General features: G+C 46.0%; 1 protein-coding gene across 11 annotated transcripts in view; it reads right to left on the bottom strand.

Moving 5' to 3' along the window:
* Positions 1–3,878: 3,878 nt before the first annotated feature.
* The window catches only part of PHF21A (PHD finger protein 21A), a 159,915-nt gene continuing 139,879 nt past the window's right edge, over positions 3,879–23,914 (bottom strand). For 8 of the 11 annotated variants that reach the window (XM_054587091.1, XM_054587090.1, XM_054587096.1 and 5 more), the window contains 9 exons: positions 21,123–21,221; positions 18,533–18,584; positions 17,723–17,802; positions 17,196–17,256; positions 14,558–14,721; positions 8,696–8,851; positions 6,444–6,519; positions 5,952–6,055; positions 3,879–4,650 (listed from right to left, as the gene is read on the bottom strand). In XM_054587091.1, coding sequence (XP_054443066.1) covers positions 4,393–4,650; positions 5,952–6,055; positions 6,444–6,519; positions 8,696–8,851; positions 14,558–14,721; positions 17,196–17,256; positions 17,723–17,802; positions 18,533–18,584; positions 21,123–21,221 — 1,050 coding nt within the window. In that variant the 3' untranslated portion in view covers positions 3,879–4,392. Of the gene's footprint in view, positions 4,651–5,951; positions 6,056–6,443; positions 6,520–8,695; positions 8,852–14,557; positions 14,722–14,795; positions 14,819–17,195; positions 17,257–17,722; positions 17,803–18,532; positions 18,585–21,122; positions 21,222–23,914 lie in introns of all 11 variants that reach the window. The other 3 variants (XM_054587098.1, XM_054587100.1, XM_054587099.1) reach the window with 1 other exon arrangement.

The following is a 23,914-nucleotide window of genomic DNA, read 5'->3' as shown; positions in this document are numbered from 1 at the left end:
CAAATACAAGTTCTACCAAGACTGAAATCACAAAGGGCGTGGACAAGAGACAGGTTGGGGGCTGGCTGGCTCTTTTCTGCTCAGAGCTTGCTGACCTCTGGCTGCCTGTCCTGTCCTGCCTGGCTGCAGCTTGCTCTGGGCTGAGGACCCAACGACACTGGAAGGAGGGACGGGGCCAAAGGCTGCAGTGGGGGACGGTGGAGTCCTCAGGGTTCAAGAAGGGCCTTGTGGCAAGAGGGAGCTCGTGGGATTTGTGAGCTCCGCTCTCCCTTTAAAAGGGCTCTAAGAGTTCCAGGCTGGCTCTCCGCAGGGGTAACTCCTGGCTTCCTCCCCTGCATCCCCGGGGAGGCTCCAGCCGCCTCAGGAGCCAGCCCCTCCCTTCTTGGCAAGGCGCTGACACTATGGACAGCTCTAAGTCAGGTGAGGACAGGTCTGTCTCCTGCCAAGGGTGCCCAGCCGAGGGCTGGGGGTGAGGCCCACAATCATTCACACAGAGCGAGGCTGCTTCCACCGAACGGAAGCCATGGTATCAAGAACCCAGGGCCACCATCCATCCTACCACCAGAAGACTTTCGCCCCGGGAGTAAAAGTCTCCTATGAAGCCCTTTGGATAAGTAAGAAAGACCACACCCTAGGAGGGAGTGAAGGGAGGAAACCACTTAGGGCGTGTTGCGGGAGCTGGGAGTGAGAACCCCAGGAAAAAAGTGTGGGGGATGGCAGAGAGGCAACTACACACAGAGACAGGTGAGTGGGAAACACGGTCACCCTTGTGGGAGGGGCGTGAGGCAAGCAGCTGTGCCTGTTCACACCACCTGCTGAGCTGGAGCCAAGCAGCAGCAGGGACAGAGCGGTGTCCCTAGAGGGAAACTGGGCACTCGGATGGTGCCAGCTGGAGGCTGCCTTGGTCCCATACACGGCTCCCTGCCAGGCACAACCAGTGGGTTTGCCCCAAAGGGCCTGATAAAGAAGGAAGGAAGCAGAACTGAGCCCTGCAGAAGCTAGACAAGACCCGGCAGGCTCCGTGAAAGAAAGAGGACCTGCAGGCCGCCTTGGCAAGAAAGCGAGCTGGGGGCGGGGGCGGGGGGGGAGCGGGGGAAGATGACAGCAGCATGACCTCACTGCCTCCAGGGCACAGCGCCTGAACCCCAGGACTGACAATGGGCCCCCTGATGAAGGGCCAGGGGGGCAGGCGCCTGGTCCCAGACCAGCAGATCCTGGCCTCTGAAGTGATGACAAAGCCAGCTGGTCTCAGATCTGTGGCCGCTAAACTCAGCTGTGGGGAGGGGACAAGAAGAGGAGGGAGGAGGAGGAGGCCGTTCAGATGGGCAGGGCTGCCGTGAGTGTGTGTCTCAGGTGGGCACAGGCACCACAAGTCTGGGGGACAGAGAGGGGGCTTCTCTTGTCAAGACAGGGAAGGAAAAGGAGGTGGGGCAACTATGGCCTTTTTTTTTTTGCAGTAAGGGGTGTTTTGAAATTTGAGTCCAGAACATGCGTTGGGGGCAGGCTTGCATTTTTGGACTCCATACTAGCTGACTCCCCACATGGCTCATATCTGAACTTCAGGAAAAATCTTCCCCCCAACCCTGGGCACAGTGAGAACGGGACTGCTCACAGCGGCAGGCAGAACGCGGTCCATTCCCAGCTCTGCCCCACCCGGAGATCGGCGGGCGGCTCCTTTCTGAGTGAAGGCCTCTAGTGATGGTTTCCCAACTTCTTTCCAGAAGGAAGGTTTGTTGGCAACCCCCAGCTGCTGGGCCCGGACAAGTCCAGCAGCCTCTGCCAGCTGTGCCTGACTAGACAAAGCTCCCTGACGAGACATAGCACCTTGGTTTCTGCGTGAGGAAAGGGAGCTCCTCTGTCCCCCTCAGGCAACTCCTCAGCCGGGCCTGACTCTGAGGTCCGCGCAGCCACTCTGAACCCCCTCATCATCTCTCTGCGGGGGTGAATGGAAATCGCTGGTAGAGGTGAGACTCATTTCACCTAAGAAGTTGAACTTGCTTTCGGGATCCATCTTCGTCTCTCTGGGACTGACTGGGTGGGGGAGAAACTAATGGGACCTTTCCTGCCCCTCCTGGACTCTGGCCATTGGGGGGCATGGGGCGGGCTGGGGACACTCGCTCTGGGAGGGTCTGGGAATGCACAGCCTCTGCCTCCTTCCTGCTGGCCGGGTGCACAACGGGCAGGAGATTCCGGTGGGAGCGCACACCTGACAAATTCATTTCCCACAAGGCAAGATGATAGAAATGGTCCGAGTCTTTCAGAACCCCGCTTTTTAAAAGAAGGAGACAGGCCAAGCCAAGGTATGCACAGAGAGTCTAGCCAAAGGTCACCCAGGAAGCTTGTGGGTGGGCAAAGTGGAGTGAGCTCTACCTCTGGCGCCAGGAGCCAGCAGGCAGAGAAGGGGGCTGGAAATTCAGACCTCTCTTCAAAGGCAAGACAGACACAAAGGCCACCCTGGGGCTCTCTGTCTCAGAAACACTGTGTAGCCTTAAGAAATCTCATTCCTTTGTTCCCTCTAAGCACCAAGGGCCAGTGTAGCCAGCGTGCCCCCTGCACCCTCCACTTGACACTAGGCGGGGGTGCGTAGACACCAATGAGCTTCACTGGCCATTTCCTTCCAGGTTGTCCCCCAGGCACTCAAAATGCTGGTGGCTGAAAGACCAAGAGCAGCACCAAAGGAAAGGATCTTATTTAGGCACCAGCCTTTTGCTCTAGCAAAATCCGAGGGGACAGAGGGTAGGGCCCTGATACCATCCACACTCCATTGGGGCTTCAGAGACAGAAGCCCAGATCCCTGCACCAAGAAGCGGGGGCAGTCCTTTCTGAGGAGGGGACGGCAGGAGAGCTCCGCCCCTGCCGGGCAGGGCTGCAGCCATCCGAGGTCAGAAATCCTGGAGACTAGCCCAACAGTCTCGAGATACAAACACAGCAAAATGTCATCATGATCAGCAGGTTCTGTGCTAAAAAATTATAACTACACAGCATTTTCTCCAGTTCTGACACCTTTTTAATAGAAATCACTGTTTTTAGGAAACAAATAGCACTTTTGTAATTTTTTTACAATGTTTCTTACCTTGATCTTAATTTAAGTAACACTAGGAAGACCTCAATATCTTTTATTTTTCTTTTTTAATTAAAAAAAAAGTTGTTGTTGTTTTTTCCCCAGATACAAAGATTTTGCCCTTGCATAAAAAAAACAGTGCCCCGAACGATGACACAAGGACTCACACGGACTCACTGGACCTCACTGACACTATGACTCCTACGCTACCATGCAAGGTCTCGACTACCCTTAACTGGACTGTCAGCCTGAAAAACAGCTTTTCTATTCCTTATTTTAGTTTTTGTTACCAAAAAAGTAAAATAAACAACAAAATAAAACTTTTTTTAAAAAAGGAAAAAAGAACAAAAAATAAAAAAAAAAAGAAATGTCTCCATTCAATTCACACACACCTGGGTCGCGTGCTGCTTCGCTCAGGATCTTCTCTTCTTTCTTATAAATATAGAAAAGGGATGGAGCTTGTTTTCAAGTAAAATCACTGATCCACCGTTTTTCCTTCCTCGACACACACCCCCTTCCTCCCTGCCCTGGGCAAGGGCCGCTGAGCCTGGCTCTGCTTGTTCTCTGAGAGGGAAGGAACCTGTCATCCACGGATGTGCGCCAATTTGCCGAAGCAGGGAAGGAACCTGGGGACTGGCGGGGGCGCCCACGGCAGGGGAGCGGAGCACACAGGAGGAGGCCCGGGGGCTGTTCTTGGTGTCCATTTCTCCGCACACTGTGCCCACCACAGACAATAAGAAATACTGCTCGTTTGATAGACTTTCCCACCCCGGCTCCCTCCCTTTCCCTCCCCATCCCTCCTCTGGGCACTGGGGTTGGTTAAATCTCGATTTTCTTTTTTTGGTTTTATAGTAGTGAAAGTTTAGAAACAGGAAAAGCCCACACACTCTTTGGACTTGTCTTCTCTACCTAAACAAACGGCTCGGCAAATAAGGATCTGAAACCTGCTCTCCTCCCTCCGCCCGTCCCTGCTCCCCACCCAACAGAACAAAAACAAACCCATGGTGGCTGTGGAGGCTGCTGCAGGCACACACTGGTGTATAATAGAGAGAGTAAATATATTATTTCACTTGGCATGGTGCTGGCAAAAAACCTCCAGCTGGCACTATTTCATGTAACATGGTCCAATCTTTGCATGTACACACAGAATAAGAAGGATCAATTGGCAAACTCTGGTGCCACCTGGCACAAGCATCTTCTCTCTCTCTGGAACCAAAGAACCAAAAGAACTCCGTACTTTCCAGAAGAAATCCGGCTTTGCTTTCCTAGAGTCTTCAGTGTTTTGCTCTCCTTGCCGCCGGGACCCCGCGGCTTCTCCTAGCAGGGCTCTGTTATTTAGTCTCTTCCCCCGGGTTACAGTTCGCTGTGCAGCTCTGAGAGGAGGGGGAGGGGGCCGGCGTGGAGGTGGCGGCACTGGCAGGGGGGGTGCAGTCCGGGCCATTGGAGACGGCCCCTACAGCGGCCTCAGAGTCTACGGGTCTGGAGAGGTCGATGCCGTGGATGAGGCGGATGAGCTGTTTTACCTTCTCCAGGGAGCTGTGCATCTCCTTCTGCCGGGCCAGGATGCTGTTCTTCATCTCCATGCATTTCTGCAGCAACGAGAAGGGCGGTGCACTGAGCCTGTGGGTGGCTGGCAGGCCGCCAGCCTCTGTGGGACAGAGGGTCGTCGCTGGCTAGTGTGTGGCCCCTAGACCTGTTCTGCTCCACCTCGGAGTGGGTGCTACCACCCAAGGAATGGGGAGGCCCGGAGGCCAGAGAGAAAGGGCAAGTGAGTGGTTTAAAAGCCAGCTGTACCGGACACTAGGACTTAAAACCAAAGGGGAATTACCACTCTAAAACTACAAAACAGAGGTCGTTTCAAAGACAAAGTTTCCACAGCTGAGCTGAAGCTGCTTTGGGCAGCTAGGTTTCCCCCGTGCGGATGGGCAATAACAGACTCAGGGCCAGGCCGAGCCTTCCAGGGTCGGAAGCAAGCCAGGGGTATCCAGATTCAACTGGAGGGCCTACCGAGGATCACTCGGTCAGCAAGAACTTAAAGAGGCAGAGCCTAGGGCAGGACAGCGATGATTAGAATCAGAATTCAGCCAACAGGACCCCTTCTGCTCGGTCACCTGTAGTCTTTTGCACTCAGCCTCTCACACCTGTTGGCTTCTGTTCTACAGCAGGTGAGTGGAACAGCTCAGCTGTCCCCAAATCCAGGACACCACATAGTGTCTGAGAGGGCTGAGGCCACCTCACTCCAAAGAGGGGCACCTACTCATTGGAAATGAACTTGCTCCTGTTGGGAGGAGACTCTGAATCCCTGTTACAAATACAACTCTCTTTCCCACCTGGACAGGGAAGGCAGGGCAGTGTTTATTTCCATACTTGTCTCTAGAAATCCCTCTTCCTCAGGCTGCTCAGGAAAACTTGGAAATGCAAACAGCATGGTGTGGAAGAGAGGGCGGAAGGGAAGGGTCATGGGGATGGACCAAGAAGCCCAGGGGACTGGAAAGACGGCACATGCAGGGACCTGGTTTGTATCTGCCCAGTGTCGGGTGAGGCTCCGCACCCCTCCCAAACATGCGCAGGAATACGCCAGCGTGGTGGCTACATCTACCTCTTCAGCTTGGAGACTGGAAATCTTTGCTCTTAGACCAAAACCAAGAGGATGTTCCAGGGCTCGGCGAAGGCACCATATACCAACTGACCACTTGGTGCCATATGGTATAAGGCACCATATACCAACTGAGAGCCAACTGTAACTAGAGGCAAACTTCACATCTGCCCAAGTTAATTGCGTTAATAAGCTGAAGAATCCGAACCAGCCCTTGCGAGCCACGTGAGCTGTTATTTACGCAGCAAGTTCTATATCTCTGTATTTATCACTGAAGGCATGAGGTTTACTTACACTTATAGAATTGCTGAGCTGTTTCACCTTCTGCTCTAGTTGTTCTCTTTCTTGTTTTAAATCTGAACTCCATTTAAGTAATTTCTGTTTCTCTTCTTCTTTTGCTGAAAAAAAAAAAAGGAACTGTTTCTAACAATAAATTCCTCGAAAAGGCCATTGTGTTCAGAATGATTGCCAAAAAAGGTATTTCCCCAAAGCCCCCCGGAGCCCCGCAGCCAGCGCACGGCCCCCGGCCCCCAGACTGTCCACGCTACCTGCACAGATACGCTAAGGGGCGTGCCAGGGACCTGGGCCTGGCTTTACATACACAGGATCCACTTCTCATTTTTGCTCCCCAAGAAAGTGCTACACAACTTTCCACTTCATTCACTAAAAGCTTTTCATTTTTAACTTTAAATTTCCTTCTGAAAACAAAGCAATACTTCCTTCTAATAATTTTTTTTTTTTAAACAAGGGACGATTACACAAAAGGGGGGATGGGCAATTCCTCACCTGCTTTGTAGGCGATATAGGAATGAACAATTGCTAAAGTTCCAGGCCATGGAATTGCTTCTTCCTTCTTCAGCATCTGAAAAGATTTTTAGAATTTTACCCTGAGAAGGAGGTATAAATGCAAATCTGCTGGGTAATTACAAGCGATGGTGTTGGTAAATTTTTGTAGCTACTGGCAGACAAAAATCCAGGAAGGATTACAGTGGCAGTGTTACAAAACCCTGGTCTACAGTTTCTGGACTACAAAATTGCAGGTATCAGCCTAAAAGAAAGAGGTATGAAGCAGGCAGAGCCAAGCTACCTGGCTCCTGACTTAGAAGTGGGCTGTGACTTGGCTGGGCATTCCTCTCTTTTCACACGTGCCACATGACCCCGACGACTCCCCACAACCAGAGCTACCAACATAAGCTGCAAGTCTGCACGATGTCCACAGCCACAGCACTTTCGTCCTTGACCTGGTATGTGCTGCCTGTCTCAGTTTTGGCTTTATATGTCCCCCAAAGACAGCCTGAGCAAGGAGATAAAGTATCAGCTCTGAATACTAAAGTATCATCTAGACCCCATGTGGAAAATGATCAGAGGGTCACTCAACAGCAACTGGAAGAGAACAGAGAGAGAACTTTCTCTGCTAACTACATCAGGGAGACAAAGGGAAGAGGACAAAAGCTAAAAGGGGAAACCCAGAGCCCTAGCTGGTGTTGCTCAGTGGGTTGTGTGCCAGCCTGCAAACTGAAGAGTTGCCAGTTTGATTCCCGGTATAGGGCACATGCTTAGGTTGCAGGCCAGGTCCCCAATAGGGGGCACATGAGATGCAACTGCACATTGATGTTTCTCTCCCTCTCTTTCTCTCTCCCTTCCCTTCTCTAAAAATAAACAAACAAACAAACAAACAAATAAATGGGAAACCCAGAATTCTCTCAAATCAGAATTCCAAAACACCAAACAGGATCCCAATGTCTGCTGAGCTACTGAGCCTATTTATTATTTATAATTTGCCTACTTCCAGAAAAGACTTGAGACCACTTATAATAAAAATATTAAGATATATGGATAATTGAAAAAAAGAAATCAGAAACTAAACAGAGAAGGAGGGAATAGGCTGGGACAGTTAATAATACAGTCATGTGCTGCATAACGCTCGGTCAATGATGGACCATATGTGCTACAGGGGCCCCAGAAGATTATAGCGGGGCCGAAAAATTCCTGTTGCCTAATGACATCGTAGCTGTTGCAACATTGTGGAACACACATTCCTCACGTGCTCGTGGTGCTGTTGGTGTACCCAACCTACTTACTGTATTGCCAGTCATACGAAAGTACAGCACATACACATACGTACAGTGTGTAATACTTGAAAATGATAACAGACAACTATGTTACTGTTTATGTATTTGCTATACTAGTCACTGTTATTTTAGAGTATGCATTTGTACTTATTAAAAACAAGAAGTTTGCTGTAAACAATGTGCCATGTTGCACCGACAGCAGCCTCATACATCTCGCGTTTACCTTGTCTATCGACTGCATCATTTTCTCTTGTGCTTGATTTACTCTCATGTTGCTTCACGCAGTGACATGCTGTACAGACGCGTAGCCTAGGAGCAACCGGCTGTACCACAGAGCCTGGGTGTGCGGCAGGCTGCGCCAGCTGGGTGTGTGGAAGCGCACTCTGTGATGTTCTTATGACAAAAATCACCTAATGACATTTCTCAGAATGGATCCCTTTGCTAAGCAGTGCATGATTCTACATTTGCCTTTCAAGTCCATGAAATGTTGAGATATCACTTTACAGTTAGTTCTCTGATCCTGATGACAGCACAGGTTAAAAGTGAAAACTGTTATTTGAATGAAACAATTAACTGAGCCTTTAAGAATTTTACTTTCAAAAGAGCTTCAAAATCATACACTGGGCTTAGACCATTCCTAAGAGAATGAAGCAGCCCTATGGACTTTTAAGGGTCAAGGCAGTGGGATGGTGAGTCAGTTCAAGTAAAAGGAAGCAGTTAGAGTGTCTCCACTTGTCCACAGAGTCACAGCCTCACTAACGACAGAAAACCTCCGAGGGGACAGATGCCGCGGGGGGTGGGGCGGCAGGGGGCGATGACTGTGCTGTGAACAGGGCAGCGGTGGCTTAGAGAACTACCGGGACAGGGAAGGCACACCCTCCCCCAGATCTGAGGGGAAGAAAGTCCTCCTGACCACACTGTCCTACTCCTCCTTGGCCCCACCCCCCTGTCCGACCCCCAAAGTACCTGGTCCTGACATCTGGGACAGATCCACATGCCCTTGGGAATCGTTTTCAGAGGAGGGTCTAAGCAGTCCAGATGATACACACGGGAACACGTGTCGCACATCAGCAACTGACCGCTTTTTCTGCAAACGCTGCAAAAATCCTCATGGATATCACCCTATGAAATTGAGAAGAAAGGTAAGAGAAAGGACAAAAAGGTAAAGTGTGAATGTTAACACATACGTTCTGGATACGTACACATGCTTTAGGACAATTTGCACTGCCCCCTCTAACATGTATCCAGGAAGAGCACCAATGGCTCAGGCCCCCTGCCCCAGACAGGGGAGGTTCCCTGGGCAGGGCCAGACTTCTTAATTTTAAGGTAGACTTTATAGGAAAGCTCTGCAGCCACCTAGACCACAATTAACCTAACAGGTGACAGCTCAGCATTTATTATGTTTTGGTGGAGTCCAACCCACAAATCAGAAAGTGTAAAGACACTAAACCCCATTTATCAAAGTGTTCAAAAAACAATGATACAAACAATTCTCATTACCTATCATTTTTGGAGGAAATTTAGAAGGACTGAGAATGACAACAGACAAGAAATGGAATTTTACTGAACTCTTTGCTTGCTCAGGGAGAAAAAATACCATGAAAGTTCAAATGGGAAAAGATTAAGTCAGGAGCCAATTAAACTTATGTAAGCTTTCTAATATGAAGGATTTAAAAACCAAGACAACAGCTGATGATGTTCTCTCTTAAAACCAGTATTTGGCATTTGCTGTTCAATGGACCGTTCTATTCTGGGCGGCTTTAGCCTTCCCTATAAACTGCTTCACCAGGTGAGAAGAGAACAGCACCTCTGTGCACCCTGCCTGTCCCCTAGACCGCCTCCCCACCCCCACCAGTGAGGGCTAGTACTCAGGCAAGTCTGCTGGAGCCGTCTCAACAGAAGGCAGCGTGAGGGGAAAAAAGAAGATCTATTTAAAATTTGGAGAGGAGAACACTGAAGAAGGAAGAAGGGGTATTAAATAGGTATTTTTCAGCAAGTCAATCCCCGACCTATTCTCTGAACGGAGTTCATGCTGCTGATGAAGACACTGGGGATGGGAAGGCTGAAGGGACACATCAGGGTGAGCCAGCAAAGGCGGCGCCGCCACAGCTGGGACCGGACTCCTTTTCACTTCCAAGGTGCTGTCTGCGATTTCCAGGCTACGCTGCCAAAAGGCCTAACTCAGAAACTGTGCACAAGAAGCAATGGCACAGACAGCAACACTCAGTTCTCCCTTTCCCTGCTTATAACCCCTCCTCCGCCACCGCGGGAGGAGCGTATCTTTCCAGGCCTGCCCTCTCTCTCCAGGAAAGGACACTTTCTCTGTAACTCACGAGGGTGTCCAGCAGCCTAGAAAACCAGCTAAGAAAGTCGTAGATAATCGGAGTGTGGTTGGATTTTAACTTTTCTTTGTAAGAAAATGTTACCTCTGGGCAGTGAAAAAGACACTCAGTGTATGTGCCCAAGTGCTGCCCGAGGACACAGCCCGACAGCGCCACTGCGGGCAACGCCAGCGGTGCGGTCTCACCCCGCGGCCAGCTCTGACCCCTGCTGCATTCTTAGAACTGGGCGCGGGGCGCGCTCCTCCAGAGACATAGTCTTTCTTGAACCTTAGCCCCATGTTGGGGGTCTGCATCTTTATGAAGACGATAAAAATTTTAGGGTTTCAGAGTGTTTTACATGAACCACAGATAAAATTATCGGTGATGAAGTAAATGAGACAAACTGGACATTCTATTCAGAGGGATTTGTTGGGTAAAGAGTTCTACTCATTTTCCTTTGCTCCTGAAAAAGGAAAACCTCAAGAAGTGGAGGGCGGAGAGTACATAAAATAAAAATTTAACAATTTCTTTCACATTGCTAAAGGGAAAAACAAACTTCTGTCCTCTTTACATAGCCCATAGCAGCAGCTCTTAATCTTTTTGGTGTCAGGATCCCCATTACACTCTTAAAATTACGCAGGACCTCAAGAGCTTTTGTTTATGGGAGTTACATATATTGGTATTTACTGTGTTAGAAGTTTTAAAACTTAGTTTTGAAGTAAGTGTAGAATCACAGGAAGTGATTCTGTATTATAAAACTAGTGCACTGAAAAAATCTGCAACCCCAGCACACGCAGGTGCACTCTCCACTGGCCATCGTCCTGGCACGTAATATCTGGAAAACTCCACTGTCCACTCTTGAGAGAATGAGAGTGAAACTGGAAAAGAATGGCTGAGTGTTATCATGAAAATAGTTTTGATTATATGGCCCCCTCCGAAAGAGTCTCAGCGTCCCCCAGACCATACTTGAGAACTACTGCCCATAGAAATGAATATAAAATGGTAAGATACGTATTTCATCTGCACAGAATTGGTTCTCTGCTTAAACAGAGCAGAGGAGGTCCCACAGAGGTGCTGTACCAAAAAGGCTTTGGATTTGGTGACTGACCAAATTATGACCATAAACCAAATGGTAAGTTGAAAGATGGCTGACTCATGATTCTTTGCTAGGAGCTGAGGACACATGTTTTTTAGAAGCACCCTGGTTGTATCAACAGCAACTTCATCATTTGTTTAAAAAAAAAATGTATAACTCTGTCAACATATCTTCCCTTCTGATAAAAATGATGATAGTGGCAAGAAGGCACAACCTGAGGATCAGTGCCCAGCTGTGTCTTGTATTACCAAGTCCTTCTAGATGGTTATTGATCTCCAGGAAGTGCCTGGCTCTAACCGTTACTGTTTAATGAATGTTGTTGGGGCTTATGCCAGCCTGCAGCCAATAGACAGAGCCTTGTGTGTCGATTTTAATAACGACCACTGTTGGGATACTGTAAAAGTAGAAGTCAATTATCTTTTTTAAAAAAATCCACTCCACTAGGTTTAACCTAGGAAGTTATCAACATATTTAGTGGTTTTAGAAAAGCTCCCTTCTGCCTTTAGATTTCTAAAAAGAATAGTATTTGCATTTTTACACAAAACCTGGCAGAAGCTTTTAGTTTGTGACTGGATTCTGAGTAGATCCTTTCAAGAAAACCATTTTATAAACCCCCTCAGCCAAAAAATAAAAACAACACTGTTTAAGAGAGAGACTCACATGCAGAACCACAGAATCATCAGTTCCCAGGATTGTGCGCCACCCTGGTGGGGAGCCCTACCACAAAGCTATGAGCTGTCAGTGCCTTGGCAATGCCTTAACTGAGAAAAGGCTGGAACAATCTTTTGTACCCTCAAACAAGGTTTCTCACAGGGGCTCCTGGTGCTGGTTAACAGGACAGGCAGAGAAAACCTGCATCAATTACTAACGCCAAAAGTCAAGAAAGCTGGACGCAACGCTGGATCTTGAGAGCTGGGGTGGGCCTATAGCCAACAACTACGTTCAAGGAAGGAAGTCTGTCAGAGAACAGACTCTTACGTGACCCTGGTCCTCCACAGAGGACACTTCCTTTGTTGCTTTTGGAATTTCAACTTAGGATGCACATGTGGTATTCTTTTGCTCTTTGGAGAGGGGCAGACCTTTAGTAAATCTAAGAACCTGCAAATTTAAGGGATATTTTACCTGAAGATGATCCTAAAGACAAGCTCCGTAATTCACAAAAGAAATGGAACATGTGAAACCTGCTCCTCTCATCATCACCAGTAAATGGCAGCTTCAGCCATTTACTGTTCACCCTTGACTGTTCTTTTTCTCATACCCCATTATCTCATCTTGCTGCCTTTTCAAAATAGATGCAGACTCGATCACTTTTCTCTACTGCTACCACCCTGTTAGGCCACACTAGCACTGGCTCTTGCTTGGGCGACTGCAAAGCCTCCTCACTGGTCTCCCTGCTTCCATCCTCTCTGCCTCACAGTCTCTTCTCCATATTTCACACAGTGATCCTTTAAAAATCCAAATCAGTTTTGCAAACACCTTAAAATAAATGCAGGCAAGAACTATCAAGGATACTACAGATACTACAACCACTGGGTAACAGTTTGTTGGGGAACTGGATATTTACACAGACTCAAAGCTGTCTCCATCAGCGGAAACAGGCACCCTTACAAGTGGAGGAATTTGATGGAATCTATTTTAAGAGATGAAACGTTAACATCCCCAACAATGGGACAGACTGACAACATATGCCTGCTGCTGTGACGCACTGAGAAGGACACATTACCACTTGTTTGGTGTTCCTACAAAAATGCACGCCTCGAATCTATTCCTGAGGGAATATCCAAATAGAGGGATGCTCCACGTATAGCAACTGGCCTAGCTTTTTAAAAATATCAACATCACAAAAGACAAAGAAAAGCTGAGAAACTGTCCCAGAGAAAGGAGACTACAGAGTCAACAAATATCAAGAGAAATCTTGGATTGGATCCTGGAGCAGGAAAAAGTGCCACTAAGGCAGTAATTGAAATAATTGAGCCAAATGGAGCAATCTGAATACAAATTGTATATTATATAATAATATTTTTATCAATATTAAAGTTTCTCAATTTGGTAACTGTACTGTGGCTGTATCAGAGAATATCTGTATTCTTAGGAGATATAAACTGAAGTATTTTGGGTGAAAATTCATGATGTCTGCAATTTCTTCTTAACTAGTTCAAAAAAAGTATGTATGTGTGTTTATGTATGTGTTTGTGTGTACGTGTGTACATGCTTCTGTGTGTGCATGTATATGTATGCATGTGTATATGTTATGTGGGGGGTGGGGGACAGCATATGTAGCAAAATAGTAACAACTGGTAAATTTAAGTGAAGGCTATACATTGGCTTGCAGATAATACTGCAACTCTTTTGTAGGTTTGAAGGTTTTCAAAATAAAGTTTAAAAATTACATTGCACTCTTACTCAAAACCCTCTAGCGATCTCCTGTTTCATGTACAGTAACAGCCACAGGCCTCACCTCCCAGCACTCCCGCCCGCCCACGGCTCCGTCTGCCTTTCTTCCACGCAGACGTTTCTACCTCAGGGCTTCGGCACTGCTCTTCCCTCTGGGGACGCTGATCCCCTGTGGGATGCTCCTCCCATGGACTCCCCTCCCTATCAGAGAGACTTCCTCAGCATTCTTCATAAAAGAGCAGCCTCTTGCCATAACTGCTTCTGCCCCTTCTCTGTCCCATTTTTTCACAGCACTTATCACTCCCTGACATACATGCTCATTGCCTATCACTTGCTTCTGGCCACGAAATATGAGCTCATTGAGGACAGGGAGCTGGCTTCGTTCTCTATTCTGTCCCCAGACCCCAAAACAGTGCTTGCTTGAGACAGTAATACTCGATGAATATGTGGTGACTGAATTGACGTAAATGCTCATTTAAAAATTCAGGGCACTAGCTGACATTCCTACAGTTTCCGGGTGAAGGACTTCTAACTGTTTGACACGTCTTCTGGAATCTGTTTCTAACCAACTCTGCCAAAGAGAGCTGCTTTAGAGAGAAGTCTTCCATTTCTTGAATTCTACTTGAAGCAGGAAGCGACAACCACTAGGGGAACATACAGCGTGTTCATCTTCCCTGGCTCCAAAACACGGATGGCAGAAGCCTGCATGCCTTCGGTGATACGAGCTGCCTGCCTGCCTGCCCCATCCTCCTTCCTGAGAACTCATTCCCAGCACAGGAATCCAGGCTCTGCACACTCCGACTGAGCCTCCTGATGTTGTATTTCACGTGCTCTCAAGGACACAGCAGGCCCTGGGGCCCCTGCAGTAGCGGCCATACCGGCGCACAGTGTCCTGTAGGGGTTACTGCTGTTCCAGGGTTAGTCAAGGAGGTGCAGCTGGTAAGGAGACAACACAGGATAACGGTTTCCCCGATTGAAGCTCTCAGAAAGACAGTGAGCTTTTCCCGAGTTACTTACGTCTGTGGAGGTGGGGCTGGGCAGGGACACAGGCTGAACAGGTGCAGGGAAAGTGAATGTGGTCTCTGTCTTTTCATTTTCAGGGGAGTCAGGATGACTGGATGGGGGGGATGTTGGGGTAAGGGCTCCAAACCCCAGCACTGCATTGTATTTTGGAGGACGACCTATATACCAAGAGAAGGGAACAAAAGGGAAAAAAGGGGGAGGGAAAGAAAGGGGGAAACATGATCTTACATACCTTTGGCCAGTGTTCCTCATTGGCTAGCATGGAAAAGGAAGTGAGGTAGCAGACAGAGGTTAATACAACAGTCCCAAAGAGAGGAAGAGAAGCAAAGATTTAAATGTCATTAGAAACAACTGCATGAGCCTCAAAAGAAGGGAGGATAAGAGAGAGCTTGGAGAATGACAGGAGGTGCTGGGTCATGTTGAAGGGCCTTGCCTTGGGCAGATAACAATGACATTCCTAGACTATTACAATTTGAGATTTCTCATGCGAGAACCAAAGCTCACTGGGAGCCAAGGCCAGGAATGAGATTTTCCCTTATCTTTTGCATATTATTCTCTAATGTTTCTCTGTAACCATCATTCTTACAATAATAATGATTCTCAGTTCCCTCAAATTCATTTATTTAGGATTTCTCCTTTTCCTTTTCTCTCCTGCCTGTATTTTGGCCATTTCACTGCTTATAAGGATGGAGAAAGGTGAAGCAAGGAGACAAAATTCAAATGAACTATTCTTATTCCTTGCTGGTGGAGCTAGTGAGAGATTATGTTCTAAGAGCTAAGAAGATGCCCTGAGCCTAAGTATGAATTTAAGTAGGTCTGGACTCAGGTGTCCTCCCCAGTTGATCAAGAACTGTCTCCCCGCTTTCTATCACATTCTGGTGAACGACGTGTCTACAAACTGGGGCTACTCCCAGTCTTAGGAAAAGCCGTCATCAGCAACACTGCTGACTGAGAGACCTGATTTGAGCAAGAGTATTTTGAATCAAACTTCATGGCTACAGCGTATCAATAAATGAATCCTAAAGGGTGTGGGAAGTCCAGGCCAACCACTCTTGCCTGAGAGGGTCCTGTCTTCTAAGGCCAGGGTCCCAGTTTATAAGCTGTGAGTGAACTAAAGCATATGACTGGAACATCAAAGGAAAAAAAGAGCCAGAGAAGTATACAACTGCCTACAAGCACTGGTGGAAGGTACGTAGGATCGTGACTTTGCCAGCAGTTATGATTTATACCAAAATTATGCACAGGAGTCCTGATTCTGTCAGACATAACACAAACATGACCTATCAGTGCTGAACTGGGAATGTCTGCAGTACAAAGGCAGATCGTGCTGGTTTGTCCTTTCTGGGGAATTTAGTGCTGCCAGAAGGAGAAGTGGAAGATGAATGCTCTTTGTTTACCCACAGAAGACATATCCTAGGCACTGGGAATGCAGGCTTTCGTCCTCTGACCTTGGCACAAGACGCCAAGGTCTTTCTGGCTCATTTAACCCCTGTCCTCGCAGCAGATACAGCCCACCAGCAGGCCAGTAAACTGTGGCTTCTGGCTGGGGGTTCCTTTCTGAGAACTGTGTCAGAGGTCACTCAAAATCGCTCAAAACAAAACAACACGAAATAACCTATGACACTGATGACTGTGGCCCAGGAACTGATATGAAGCAATGGCTTAGGGTTTCTCATCTAAACATTTTTGATCGCTTGAAGGACGGGGCTGATGCAACATGAGAACGGGTCACTAAGGGTGGGTACGCTAGCTCTCTGGGGGTGGAGGTGGCAGTGGTATAGCTGCAGCCCTCCCCAAGGCAGACAAAGGGTCGAGATGACCTCGTAAGCTTCCGGTAGCTCTGAGATTGTGTGTGCATATGCAAAAATTAGTATGCTACTCCACTCCCTTTGCAACCTTTCTAGCTTGAAACTATAATTCAGGGACACATTATCATGTGGAGAAAGGGACCTTGGGATGTATTACTGACATCGAAGAACAATTTCAGAACCTTGTTTATGAGCTCAAACTCCGAGCTATTGAGACCTATTTCGACCGGCACAGTGAGAGTTGCTGCTGCTGCGGTGTCTCTGCCCTCAGAGTGAGGTGGGGCGCCTGCCCTGGGGAGGTCCAATATGGGGGCGGGGCGCTTCAGGGATTTCTGCTTTTGGAAGCCTGTTCTGACAGTGACCTTTTCTCCTCGTAGACTCCAGGTTTTTGCTGTGGCTACCTCGCTCCTTCCTGGAAAGCCTGCAGCTCACGGAAACGTCAGAGCGACGGAGCTCTGGTCTCCCTGGCAGCAGGATGAGTTAGACACTGCTAAGAGCACCTTGGCGGCGGCAGCGCTACGTTCTGCTCGGTGAGGCTAAAATGCTTCCTTTCACACAGTGCTCTGTTCCCTGTGCTATATTCCTGGATGGCCTGGTGGGCTGGCGGCAGAAATGCTGCATTAAGCCATTCCCCTGAGTCAGCTTTGCTACCAGGAAAGGCAGCTTTTGATTCAGTATACAGAACTCTAATAAGAAATCTCACTCTCTTTTGCCCCCATTCTCAGAGAAAAAAAAACAACAAAACTATTTTCAAGGGGAGAGGGAAGAAACACAACACAGAAAGCAAAGGCAACAGCAAGGGCGAGATACAAAAAGGGACTCACCTCTCTTCCGGGTCCCAGGATGCATTGTACTATTCAGGTATGTGACTGCACTCTTCTTTCGCTTTGAGGGTTGAAGAAGGAAACATGACTGGTTGAATATCATGGTTACTACGAATAATGGCAAAAGCTAAAGACCAAGCACAGCATGCCTGTCAACATCCAATCAGTTAGTGCCAGTCACCTCAAGGTCTCAGCGCTAACATATTTTAATACATAAAGTTGGCTTGGAGCTAATATTCCAGAGAGGTCTTCCTCTGCTTCAGATGACAGTTAAGCTGAAGCCAGGATGAGTTAGATTTTTAAGGAAGGTTTGTATCTGTTCAAACTTAGGAAAAAACTAAAGGGAAAGCAGTGAATAATAAACATGAAATAATGGAATCAGTCAGGAAAAAAATCCATCATTTCAGAAAGCTGGGCAAGCACAATAAGGGTACTGCTTTTAAGCAGGTTTTCAAACGGGAGGTGCTGAACAAGTCATAAATAAAACTGGAACAGAGAGGGAAGGGCCAAGTGCTGGCCGGGAGTACCTCTGGCTCAAAGACTGCTCCACTGTACACTGGGTTTGCTGTTGTTCTTCTTTTTCGCTCTTGCCTCTTGCTTTGGATTTCTTGGGGAAGCAAAATGTTTGAATTAGAAGAGAGATATGGAGAACCTCAAAAAGTTAGCTTCATTGTTTTAACTATCGGTTTTCCCATGACAAATCAGAAATGGGAGACAATGTCTTTCACTGTAGTCTCAGCAGAGGCAAGCACACTGCTAGCAGCAAATACACAGGACAGTCTACTGTCACCTCTCGGAAGGCAGGACCACGCTGTCCTACAGGGAGGCTCTCTGTGATTGAGAGCTTAATGGCAGACAACACTTGTAAACAACGCGTCCCAATTTATTTTTAGATGGCTGTAATATAGGTGTGGGTGAACTTTATCCATGGACCTACATTGAATTAACCATAGTTCACCATTCTTCAATTTGAAAACCAAGATAGGTATTGCTTTGTAACTGTTCTTAAGACTCTGATAACCAAGAGTGATTAAAAATACAAAGTGAGAGGGGTATTTGCTACTTCATGCTGTTAGGGAAAAACACCTCTAAGTGAATGAAAGTGACCTTAATCCAGGCAAATGGGTGGTTTGCCCACAGGAGTAGTGTGGATACATGATGATAGGAAGGGAAGGGGCTGAACAATAGCAATTTTTACTCTAAAGGAAATAAAGTCCACAGTGCTTGAATTATACGCTGTGTTTCAGTTTTCTATTCCAGGGATACAATCAAACACCATTTTTAGGAGCACAGCTCTGAGCCAGAAGCAAGGCAACATCATGAATATCTTCTCTTACCTTCTAGATGGTCATGTGTTACCAACCCTAGAGACACCATGAAGGCAAGTTTCTGTGCCAAAGAAACAAAAGATGAATATGCTTCAGTTTGGGTTCTCACAAAGCCAATCGCATGCTCCTAGTTAGAATCCTAGGGAATGGCAGCCCAATAGGCTGGTGGCTATCAGAGGCCAAGTTCAGCTGAACAAACAGCGGGACAGCCTCCACTCTTAACAGCTATGGAGCCAAGATAGGCCCTGTGGCTCTCTTGTCTTACACCAAAAAAAGAAGGACGAGGGCCTACATCTACTTTCTCAATGACAGAAATCAGCGTCTTGAGTGATCCAAGTTTTCTTCCCCCCCACCAAAAAAAATCCTCTTAGAGAGGAGAGGATATCATATTTGAAAAACATGCAGATCCTCCCACACAACAAGCTCAAATTCTAAGTAGCTCACTTGTCATGATAAGTCAGTGTTTTTTACATTTTTGCTAGCACTGACTGGACATTGCTAACCCAAAGCTAATGAATTTTAGGAATGATAGCAGGTGGTTCTGCTTAATACCATGATTTTTCATTCAAATACAGGCCTAAAAATTAGGAGTGATTTTTCTCTGACTAGATTGATTAGGATACTGCACCCCAGGGCTGAAACATTAGCTTAAAGTTGGAGACAGCAACAGACTGCTGTCTATTTTGCTCTCTAGTTGAATGTGGTCTGGAAAACAGGTCTTCATTTTCCACTGCCCCACTGCACGCAGTTCCTATATATGCTAAATAATGCATCACCAATTTCTTATGCTGCTGAACAGAGAATATCATTAATTGCCAGGAGACAAACTCCTATAGAATTATTTATACCACAGTTTGGTCTTAAAAAATCCTGACATTTCATTCTCAACATTAAATATCATATTTTGGCCTGATGTGAGAGGTTTGGGCTACTCAAGATAGAGCTTTATGAAGATACAGTCTCTTGAATAAGCCACTAGAGAACATAAAGATGTCCTTTACTCATATCCTTAGAGTCCTGAAGAAATGTTATTATTTGACCTCTTATTCCAAACTTAGGTGGGCACCTCACCCCTGATAGCCAGAGTGTTTTGGCAAGGACAAGCAGTCTTGCATGCTGCCCATATTCTGCTCTGTACATGGAAATCGCATACATTTTACAGCTGCCAAATAACTACATTCCTAATTCTCACTAGTCATTCAAAACTTAATCATGATCAGAAGGCTATCTACCAACTGCTCTCTGTTAACGAAGCAGTGCGAGGACTGACACCCAGACACGCTTCCTTGTACTTGAGTGACAGCACCCCTCTTGGCTGCTCACATCCAGCTCATCGTTGCCAGTCTGGATCAGGAGCTCACAAAGAATCATTAAATGGAAAAAAGAAGTCCTTTTTTTGAAGCAGATTTTCAGTGATAAAGTAAAATGTTGTCAAGAACTTTTGTCTCATCTGTGTATCACACGTAGGCCAAGAACTAGTTTACTCTCATTCAGGCAGGGATTCTGACCAACGAGACGGTAACACACCTGCTACCGCATGTGGCGGCTGGTACTTGCTTGCCACTGAGCCACTGACCTAAGGTGTCCTTCAGTTTCTCCTCATGAGGAAATTTTGCTCAAAGCTTGCTCAATTTTTTTTCCCCCAAGCATAATACTTATTATTATTTTTATGGATGATTTTACAAGTTTCTCAGCAATTTGCATGACTAGTACTTCTTTATGGTTCAAGTTTTGGTCCCTTCCTTACGATAAATTAAAAATTAATCCATTTTATATCACAAAGAATTGTAATTTGTACTTGTTTTAGAAAAACAAGCTTAACTGGCTTAATAAGTCACTGTTTTGTTTTTAAGAAATGACATGAAGCTTTGATGGCTTCATGCCACTATACGATAGGGTTTCACTACAGAGAATGCACTGAGGATGGAAGGAAATGGATTACTGGTCTAATAAAATCTAACTATTGGAGAGTCTTCATCATATTACCTGTTCACTTTTCCTCATGCAAAATTATCAAACTTAAAAATTCTCTTGTCTAGGGACGTATGAATTCATATTCTACATTTATACTTGGAGTCTTGTTTGCTATTTAAGTTTATAATTCTACTCTAAGTTGTGGTACAGATGTTACTATTTTCATCCCTACTTTTATGCTTCCATGAACTACTTTTCAGCTACTGGTTCACCTGGGAGTTGGGAATCCAGTGCAATACAACCCTAATAACAAAAAGCACATGTAATAACTGTAATCGATAACATAATAGACGTTTGCTGAGTGAACTGAACACCTTATAAATGTTGGCTGAGACAAACAAAACAAATCATCATTAGAAATGCAACGGGGTACCTGGGAAAATAATCACTAATCTTACATTTCAAATTTGTAACACGTGTATGAAATGCCTGTGCATCAGCTCATGGACACTCAAGGCCATACTCTTAGTCTGCCCTAGACCTATCTGACTTGCCAATGACATTACAGAACAGTGAGAAGGCAAAAGACAAGATAAGTAAAGTGATTCAGGAGCAAGCGTCCGTCCCGGTGTGTGAGGGTGCGCCACATCTCCTAGGCCGAGCCCTGCCTCTGGGGGGTGCCTACCTGAGGGTTCTCCTCCCGTTTTGGTTTGGGGGCAGCAGGCGGAGTGATGGTGCGGCTCTCTGTTTGTTTCTCATCTGTTTCTGTGTGAGATTTAATTGTCTAGGAGAGGAAAAGTAAATGAAAATTCAGAATTCACTTTTCATTAAAAGACTAAAACCAGTTCGTCTGTAGTCAACAAGAAAAAGAACAAGAACATACTTAAAATGGAAACACAGTAAATAAAGTAGGAAAAGCCCTGTAAAATGTAAGGCCCTGGCTGAACTGGTTAAATTGTATTAACTAGAGTAAATATAAATCTATAAATAAATAGTTTAAATTATACAAAAAGAAAAATCTTTTCTTATATATAAGAAGTATAATTCCTATGTATAAAAGTAAAGTTTAATTCCTATGTATAAAAATCAAGTATAGGCCACTCTGATTTTAATGTCTTTAGAATGTAGGGGCAGTTTCCCAAAAGCAAGCCCACTCTGAGTGTTACATATGGGTCAAGCTCCAGTCCACAGTGTGCTTAAGATCTGAATAATGTTAAAAAAAAATCTTATGTACACACTCTTCTATGTCAGGACATTTCTAATCATAATCATCATCTAAAAAAGGCTGCAGAACTACCCTCACCTGGGATGTTTAAAACCTGCCTGCATCATCCATTAGAGCTACAATAGCCAAGGGAAGGTCATCCTGCAAGACGCTGACATCCTGACTGCCTGCAACCTTGTCTTCCAGATGCCAGTCAAACAAAAGCAACACCAGTAGCATTATCATCTTCAAACACAAATGGCAGCTAGGAAATTGGTAGACTGGGCTTGCATTACTAGTCTTATCATGACTCAATGGATAATTCATTTTATGAAGCCCTCTGTAAATACTGGAATGATGCTAGAACAGTGGATATAAAACTAAACACGAACCTAATTTACTTTTTCAAAATTAAAAAAGCAGATGCCAACGGTCTCTTTGTATGGCAACACAAGTGATTAAATAAGTGAGAATGAAACTGATTATTGATGAGCAGGAGCCAAATAAGAGACTTTGGTCCTACAGGCAAGACAGCAGAAGTTCTCAAAAATCATTATGCTGTGAAAAATTTTACAAGATCTGAAAAACTAAATCACAAAGATCTTTTACGTTCTTTCCTGGCTGCTTCTGTATTTTCCTTGTTTCTTGTGTTACTTTAGGAAAGCGTAAGTATCTGTTTCGGGGTACAAGTGCTACCTTGTTTTCTTTAAACCAGTGTCTTGTCCTGATTCCTCCTCTATACTGTAAGCTACTTGACAGCAGGGATCGTTCTATGCACCTGCGCAGCCCTGTGCGCCTCGTACAGTGCCTCTGGTAGAGCAGGTCTACTGTAAATACACTGTAAAGGGATGCTGATCTTCTGAGTGGGGAGCACCACCTATCAGGAGAATCATTCGTATCTCCTCTCACCCCACACAAGTTTTTGAACCAAAAAGGACACATTTACTTCATAAAACAAACCATCAAACACACCTATAAGGGAACACGTGGGAAAATAGTTTATAATGGCATTTTTAAGTTCTTGACAACTTTTTATCACTGAAAATAAAATACCTAAGGAATTTAGAGAGCTTATTTCCATAGCTCTCTTAATGTGGAAGGATAGGAACCTAAGGGAGGAGGGAGACGAGGAGGTTGGCCGTAAGGGTGTGCTGCTCCACTCCAGGGCTTCTTGGAGTTCCCTGAAGTCACTTCAATCTTTAAGGTTGAGTAAAGCACAGGGTGGTGGTTCTTCCAAGGAAGGACAAACCAATTCCTCTCTGCTAAGGCATTATCCAGGGTTCAAATTTTCTATTTCATGCAGAAGAATACAATTGTCTTGGGGTTGGATAAAAAATATCAAAAGCATTAAAAAAAAACCCCACTAGAGAGGCATTTTTCTCTCATGGACCTCTCATTCTAGGGGAGGCCAGCCGCCATGGTGGAAGCTGCACTGTGGAGGGGCCTACGTGCTGAGGAACTGGACCTCTTGTCAACAACCACATGGCCAAGTGTGGAAGTGGATTATCCAGCTCCAGTCAAGTCTTTGAGATAGATGACTGCAGCCTGGCCAACGAGTTTGAATGAAAACGTTTGGGGGACCTTGAACCAGAACCACCCAGCTAAGACGCAACCTGATTCCTGACCCCCAGGAACTGTGCAACACAACGAATGTTTGTTGTTTTAAGCTGTTTAAAACAAACAAAAGCCACTAGGGTCGGGGAGTGACATCACAGAAATGATAGAAGAAAGGACTTCAAGAACCGACCCTTTACTGAACCAACCATTAAGCTGGCAAAACCAGAATCAACTCTTTAGAATTCTGGAATCTAATTAAAAAACTTATTGCAACGAGGGAGGCACTTAAGAATGAGGCTGCTACGTTTCACTAAGAAAATGTTTTTCCTTACCTACCTACAAACCCCGTTCCCTAGCTGGGCCAAGGTTGTGGGGATGGCAGCCCGTGTTCCTGGTACAACTTGCTGGTGCAGGGGAAGAAATATGGACCTTGTTCTCAAAAATTTATGGTCGTGCATTTCAACCTGTCGGGTGATTCCCTGAGGACGGTACAGGGGCTGACTTTTGTGTTGCCGCCGACCTTAGGCTAGAGTGACTTGCCAGATGGTATCTGATGAAAGCATCTAAAGGGGTACAGTAAGGCCTCACTTAATGTCATCAATAGGTTCTTGGAAACCATGACTTTTACTATAGACTAATTGATATAAACAAGTTCCTGTGGTATATTATAACAACTAGCCTATGGTAAAACTGGTTTCATTTTATGTCATTTTGCT

This window comes from Pteronotus mesoamericanus, unplaced genomic scaffold, assembly GCF_021234165.1.
Source record: "Pteronotus mesoamericanus isolate MK-2021 breed Mesoamerican mustached bat unplaced genomic scaffold, CSHL_Meso_final scaffold_1066, whole genome shotgun sequence".
Taxonomy (NCBI): Eukaryota; Metazoa; Chordata; class Mammalia; order Chiroptera; family Mormoopidae; genus Pteronotus; species Pteronotus mesoamericanus.
This window is presented reverse-complemented; position numbering and strand designations above follow the sequence as displayed.